Source organism: Myotis davidii, unplaced genomic scaffold, assembly GCF_000327345.1.
Source record: "Myotis davidii unplaced genomic scaffold, ASM32734v1 scaffold318, whole genome shotgun sequence".
In the NCBI taxonomy this organism is placed as follows: domain Eukaryota; kingdom Metazoa; phylum Chordata; class Mammalia; order Chiroptera; family Vespertilionidae; genus Myotis; species Myotis davidii.
This window is the reverse complement of record NW_006289197.1, coordinates 81,371-89,046: the sequence shown is the minus strand read 5'-3', so window position 1 is coordinate 89,046 and position 7,676 is coordinate 81,371. Positions and strand designations below refer to the sequence as shown.

Genomic DNA, 7,676 nt, shown 5'->3' with positions numbered 1-7,676 from the left:
TTCCTTGATAATTTTTTATCTGCAAGATCTATCCAGTGAAGTCAGTAGGGTATTAAAGTCCCCTATTATAACTGTATTGCTTTTTATCTTTCCCTTAAAGTCCTCAAGAAGTGTTTTTTAATATATATTTAGGTGCGCCTATATATGTTTACCAGGGTTATATCCTCTTGTTGTATTGACACCTTTAGTATTATGTAGTGACCCTTATTGTCTTTTGTGATGAAATTCATTTTGAAGCCTATTTGTCAGATATGAAGATTGCTACCCTAGCGTTGTTTTTGTTTTGTTTTGTTTTCCTTTCCATTCATGGAAAATGTTTTTCCATCCCTTCATCCTCAGCCTGTGTGAGTCTTTTGGTCCGAGGTGGGTCATGTTTTTGTATCCATTCCTGTACCTTATATCTTTTGATTGGAGCATTTAATCCATTTGCATTTATGGTTATTATTGATAGGAACTTACTTCTTGACACTTAAGATCTGTATGTCTATGTTTCTCTCTTTATATTTCTTCTCATTACAGCAGTCACATTAGCATTTCTTGCAGTGCTGGTTTGGTGGTGACAAAGCCTTTTTGTCTGGTAAGCTTTTTATTTCACCATCTATTTTGAATGATAGCCTTTCTGGATATAGTAATCTTGATTTCAGATACTTGCTTTTCATTACCTTGAATACTTCATGCCATTCCCTTCTGGCTTATAGAGTTTCTGATGAGGAATCAACCCTTTTGTAGGTAATACATTGCTTTTCTCTCTTTAAGATTCTCTATTTTTAATTTTTGTCATTTTAATTATGATGTGTCTGAACATGGGCCTGTTTGGGTTCTTCTTTCTTGTGACTCTATGTGCCTCCTGGACTTATGTGACTTTTTTCTTCAGTAGGTTGGGGAAGTATTTTGCCATTATTTCTTCAAATATGTTCTCTATCCCTTGCTCACTTTCGCCTCCTTCTGGCACTCTGATTATGTGAATGTTTTTGTTTCACTTTGTCCCATGGCTCCCTTAAACTGTCCTCCTGTTTTTAAATTGTTTTTTTGTTTCTTTGATTGAGTGATTTTTTTTTCTACTCTGTCTTCTAATTCACTGATCCAGTCCTCTGCTTCCCCATATCTGCTGTGTATTCCTTCCACAGTGTTATTAGTGTTATGTCATTCTTTATTTCCGACTGGTAATTTTTCATAATTACTATATTTTTTCTCATGCTGTTGAGCATCTTTGCCATTATTATTCTGAGCTCTATATCCGATAGATTTCTTGTCTCTGTTTCATTTAGTTCTTCTTCTGGTGAATTCTCCTCTTCTTTCATTTGGGAGTTGTTTCTTTGTCTTCCCATTTTGGCTTTCTATCTGGGTTTGTGTATATATATTAGGTAGATCTGCCGTGACTCTCAATCTCTAATGCAGGATAATGTCAGATGCTGCTTCTGACTGGCACTTAGTACTCTGTTTGAGTCTATCAGCAATCCACAGCTTGTGGCTCCCTCTGTTGGGGTTGGGTGCCTTAGGAAAGCACCACAATGTGCACCAGGGTCTGCTTTTCTTAGATCAGGGCCTGAGATTATATCAGGACAGACTCAAAACCTCCAGGGATCCACATCTGCCTGCAGTTTGATTTTTATTCATGCTTGATTAACCTTATGCTGACCACAGGGTGGGACGAGATGACTTCCATTAGGGTGTGCAGTTGCCTTCACCCCAGCCAAAACTGCCTAGATAGCAAATGTCAATCAGAGAAAGATGTCCTCCACACAGTGAGGGAATGACTCAGTACAGGAGACCAGAAGATTGCCCTCCAAGCTCCAATTCCCACCCCCGCAACCCTGGAATCTCCTGACACAGCTCTAGTCTACTCTTCCCTCCCTCTCCTGGATCCCAAGGTGAAAAGCTGCACACAAAATGTTGTGCCTTGGTCCTTTAAGAGGGTGCCAGCATTTCCAGCCATCTCTCACTGGCAGACAGCAACCTTGATGCTTTTCACAGTCAGGTATTACGTGGGCACCTTTCTCAGTTCTGGTGCTCTGGGCTGGGGAGGCCAGTTTGGGGTTTAGACCCCAGAGTTCTCAGTGGGAAACTCCTAACAGCTGTGATAACACTTTGAAACTTCAGCTGCTGACTGTGGAAGCCCAGCAATCCCTTTCTTGTCTCCACACTTCCTACTAGTCTCTACACAGTCTCCACTTTCCATCTTTGGTTATCAGGGTTCTCTCCAGCTAGTCTTTAGTTGATTTTTCAGGGTGAGTTTTCTGTATTTTAGCTGTATTTCCAGTTTGGTCCTTGGAGAGTGTCAGTGTAGCTTCCACTTACTCTGCTGCCATTTTTAATCTCCCCACAGGGTAGTGTTTCATCTTTTCTTATGGCTAAGTAGTATTCCATTGTACATATGTACCAAATCTTCTTTACCCAATCATCTATGGAAGGAAACTTTGGTTGTTTCTATGTCTTGGTCACTGAGAATAATGCTGCAATGAACAAAGTGGTGAATATATTTTTGTGAATAAATGTTTTCAAATTTTTTGTTAGATACGCAGAAGAGGAGTTTCTGGATCTAACTCTGTTCTTAATTCTTTGAGTTTTGTATAACTGCCATTCTGACTGGTCTGAGGTAGTATTTCATTATGGTTTTGACTTGCATTTACTGATGATTAATGATGTTAAATATCTTTTCATCTGTCCATTGGCCATTTGTTTATCAGTTTATAGGGTCTATTATAATTTACAAGATAATTTTTATATATAATCAAATATGTAGAATGATCTTTTACTCAGAGATCACAATTCAGCAATTGAATCTCTTTTGAATAACTTTCATAAACAGAAATATTTTTGAATCCTATAAAATGGTTCTACTGTACTTTATCTAAAGAAAACATTTTAGAAAATATTGCATATCAAAATCACAGTGCAACTAGTGGTTCCTGTCCAGGAAACACATACAGCTATAGCTAAAATATTTCACAGAAAGTAAAGCATTTCCTAGAATTCAATTTGACACAGTATCTGTTCATTATAGTTCCACAATTCCATGACAAACATTATAAAGGAAGCAGAAAATGGGCTGTTCTCTAAATTATATATATATATACCTCTTTTTGTTTAAAAGTACTATAACTAAATTAATACTTTCATTTATAAATTGATGGGATATTACAGTTAAGAAAATATAGAAACTATTAATGAAGATCACAAGAGGCACTGATGTCAGGAAACTGACAGTGAAAAAAGGTCCTAAAGAGTTAAAAGGTTAAAGTTTCCTAAGACTATTGGAAAAATGGTTGGAACATGAAGAGGAATGGTAGAAAATGTAACAATGGAATTCTATGGAATGTTTTTTACTTACTCACAAAACTACCTGCCTGACACCTAGGGTAGCTTGAGTAGTAGCAGAAAACCTGGTTGAATAAGGTGATGTCAGATTTTGCAAGGAATTAAAACCAGAAGAGAGATGCTTTTTCCACTAGCCATATAGGTCAGGGTACCTCTTAGGAGAGTCAATCTAAAAATTTAATTATGCAATTATTTCCACATAGGAAAATTCAAATAAGGAAATGGAGAGCTGTATCTTTTTTTCCTTTGCTAGGCTGTCTGCATTGAAAATTCCTGCATGGTGAGAGGAAGCAAGCAAGGGAGAAATGGTGCTATTCACATATTCCGAGAGATCATCAAACCAGCAGAGAAATCCCTCCATGAAAAGTTAAAACAAGATAAACGCTTTAGGTAAACTTAATTAGTTTCACATCCACAAAAGAATGAGAGGTATTGGCATATTTTTGTTTCACAGTTAGAATTCCAAACGGCATTTAATATTCAGTATTGCTGATCATAAAACTTAGAATAATAAGTCTATGAAACTAAATATATTCTCAACATTATTTTGCTTCCTGGTGCAACATAATATAATTTGGTGACTGAAAAAAAAAAACAATCTTATAAACTGAACTACTCTTTGCAAGTTTTTAATATAATTAAATTTTTAAATAATATTATTTAATAGCAAAGGCTATTTTGTAGAATATTAAATTAAAAATGTTTATTTGCTATAAAGTGTGACCTTTTCATGTTTTATAGGAGAAAAACAGTATTTAGAAAATTTAAAAATCACACATAGCCCTAACTGGTTTGGCTCAGTGGATATAGCATCGGCCTGTGGACTGAAAGGTCCCAGGTTAGATTCCAGTCAAGGGCCTTAGTTGCAGACACATCCCCAGTAGGAGATGTGCAGGAGGCAGCTTATCGATGCTTCTCTCTCATCAATGTTTCTAACTCTCTATCCCTCTCCCTTCCTCTCTGTAAAAAATCAATAAAATATATTTTTAAGAAATCACAGGTACCTTTAAATAATTTCCCCATGAAAAAACTTTCTTAACAGGTAAATTGCATATGAAACCTATGAAAATATATGAACAACTTTCTCATGCTTTCTGAATACATGGATTATATTCTATTCCATGCATTGTAGGTGAGCATACTATATCTAAATCTAACAAAATAAACACATGTCTTTTCTGTTTAGCATCTTCCTTAGCTTTCTAGAAGCTGCAGACTTGAAAGAGCTCTTAACACAACCTGGGGATTGGACTTTATTTGTTCCAACCAATGATGCCTTTAAGGGAATGACTAATGAAGAAAAGGAAATTCTGATTCGTAAGTAAAAGTGAATATGGAATATTTCAGGATCTAATATCAGGATCTAATTTCTTCCTCAAGGGTTTCTGCCCAGCCTCAAAAATATTTCCTTTTTAAAAATTTTTGTAGAGTCATAGTTTTCATTATTTTCATTTAAGATATGTGAAGGGTCACTCATTAATATTCTTAGTTAACTGCTTACTGTCATGTGTTTGGGCTATGTGTTCATTTATGTTATTTATCAATAGTAACTTGAGAGAACAATTAGAAATACAGTGTGGGAATATAAAGACAAATATTTTTCTCTTTAGTATTCCTAGCATCAAAATGCCAAAACAAGATGACATGTTATTAAATAAATATATATATATATATATTTTCCTTCTAGGCAACAAAAATGCTCTTCAAAACATTATCCTTTATCACCTGACACCAGGAGTTTTCATTGGAAAGGGGTTTGAACCTGGTGTTACTAACATCCTAAAGACCATACAAGGAAGCAAAATCTATCTGAAAGGAGTAAGTTTTATGGAATGAATTTATGATAGTGTTCATAAATTGTAATGTTCATTTTTCATTAAATTTCTCATCGACATTATTCCTTGTTTTGATAGGTAAATGACACACTTCTGGTAAATGAATTGAAATCAAAAGAATCTGACATCATGACAACAAATGGTGTCATTCATGTTGTAGATAAACTTCTCTATCCAGCAGGTTGGTAATTATTGAATTCATTAATATGCTAAATCTTTTTTATTAAAAAACCTAGATCTTTTATTTCATACATTCTTGCCAACATTTATTTAATATTCCTCTTCATAGACACGCCTATTGGAAGTGATCAGCTGCTGAAAATACTTAATAAACTGATCAAATATATCCAAATTAAGGTACAGAATATTATTGGATTTATTTATAATGTGTTGAATATAAGAAACTATAAATGTATACATTAATGAGTAGATGGACACTAGGCTTGGATTGCTCTGTTGATTATGCATCACTGGCCAATCTGTAAAGAAATGACATAAATTCCTTATGGCTTTATTCAACAACAATCCATTAAAATTTACATGAGGCCAAGCAGTGTATTAAGTGTTATGTGAAATATTAAGTTGAATCAGATATGGCTCTTTATGCAAAAATTTTACCATCCAGTAGGGAAGATGAGACATGGAAAAAAACAACTATAATTTTTTTATCCTCAAATATCTTTGCTACTGAATATAAGAAAAAGTATATACTTATAAAAAGTTGTCATTAATCATAATTGTTAAAGGCAAAGAATATTTTGCTTCTTTATTACTATAGAGTCAATGTGTCAGAAAACACATGACTTTGGATTAAGTATTCTATAATTTTCAAGACTGAATTACAAATCTATAAATGTTAAGCTATCAGCCTTATAGCAGGAAACTGGAATTTGACTCATATTAAGACTTCATTTCTGTTAAGTGTAATGATAGCTTTATTTTATTTACCTTAGTAAGAAATACAGTGGTTCCATATTTTTTAATACAACTAGCCTTAGTTTTATGTTATAAGTATACATGTCATATTACTACACTTCATGTATAAACATTTATTTTCAGTTTGTTCGTGGTAGCACCTTCAAAGAAATCCCCATGACTGTCTATAGTAAGTACATATGGGTATTAGTCACATATAAGTGGAAAAATAAAAAATATTAATAATGTTTTTTATATTTACAAACAGAGACTACTGTTAATCTGGTATTTAGAATTTCAGACAATGGCAAATTGGATCCCACTTTAAATAAGGCTTGAGCTTAGAATGAGACCTCTCATCATTAGCCATGCCCTCCAACTCCAAGAAACCATTTCCCCACTCATCCAAAAATATATAAGAACTAGAGGCCCGGTGCACAGGATTCGTGCACTGATGGGGGGTGTGGCCTGCGGGGATTGGCATGCTTTGAGAGCGCCGCTCTCACTGTGGGAGCTGAGCAGCGCTCGCACTGTGGGAGCACACTGACTACCAGGGGTTAGCTCCTGCGTTGAGTGTCTGCCCCCTGGTGGTCAGTGCTTGTCATAGTAACTGGTCAACCAGTCATTCTGGTTGTTCCACTGTTTGGTCACTGGGCTTTTATTATATAGGATAGCAGTAAAATATAATAGCTAGTATGGCAGAGAAGCAGAAAAAAAGACATACAAACCTTAAAAGGAAGAGCTAGGTAAAAAGCACTTGAGAGCTATCTGAAAATGCAGATGTGTGGACACAGAAATAGCATTGCCAAAGGATTTGTCACTTACTATACCCTCAAGTCCTCAGTTGGCTAAATTCAGGGTGGAACACAAAGTGACAAAGAATCTTAATGTTTATGACTTGGTGGTCAAAAACTCTCTCCAAAATTGTACAAAGAAATAAAATTTTTGCCAGGTTATAAACATAAAGTTTCTAGATCCCAAGGTTCTTTTTATCCCTGATTCTATTAAACCCGTACTATTTAACATTGGTAAAGGATACATCTTTCTCATAAAAAAAATTTGTGGTATTTCTTTTTCAATGTGACTTTTCTTCCTTTGAATTTTTTCTTTTTTTTCTTGTAACTTTCAAAGCAGAAATTCTTTTAATTTTGTTTTGACTCTACAGTTAAACACTCAATATATAATAGTTGCTAAAAAAATTATTTCAATTTCCACATCTATTCTGACTAGAAAATTATTCTATTTTATACCATTAGAATCTGCAATTTAAGAAAATTTTCTTTAAGATTCACACTTGGTATGGAAAAGAAGTAAAGACAATATAATGAGCAAAACAAAATGTCTGCTGCTCTTACTGATTTCACTTATGTCATAACGAGAGGCCCAATGCACAAAATTCATGCAAGAGTAGGCTTTCCTTCCCCTGGCTGCCAGCACTGGCTTCCCTCTGGCATCCGGGAACCAGGCTTCCCTTGCAGCCCCGGCTTCACCTGGAAGGTAGTCCAGAAGAACGTGTGGAAGGATGTCTGGTATAAATTAGCATATTATGCTTTTACTAGAGGCCCAGTGCACAAAAATTTGTGCATTCGGGGGGGAAAGGGAGGTCCT

The 7,676-nt window shown here is 35.1% G+C and overlaps 1 protein-coding gene across 6 annotated transcripts in view; it reads left to right on the top strand.

The window, feature by feature from the left end:
• The window catches only part of POSTN (periostin, osteoblast specific factor), a 49,041-nt gene that overhangs the window by 19,686 nt on the left and 21,679 nt on the right, over nt 1–7,676 (top strand). For all 6 annotated transcript variants that reach the window (XM_006761409.1, XM_006761407.2, XM_006761406.2 and 3 more), the window contains exons 11-16: nt 3,572–3,708; nt 4,505–4,635; nt 5,006–5,136; nt 5,232–5,334; nt 5,443–5,510; nt 6,213–6,258. In XM_006761409.1, coding sequence (XP_006761472.1) covers nt 3,572–3,708; nt 4,505–4,635; nt 5,006–5,136; nt 5,232–5,334; nt 5,443–5,510; nt 6,213–6,258 — 616 coding nt within the window. The remainder of the gene's footprint in view (nt 1–3,571; nt 3,709–4,504; nt 4,636–5,005; nt 5,137–5,231; nt 5,335–5,442; nt 5,511–6,212; nt 6,259–7,676) is intronic.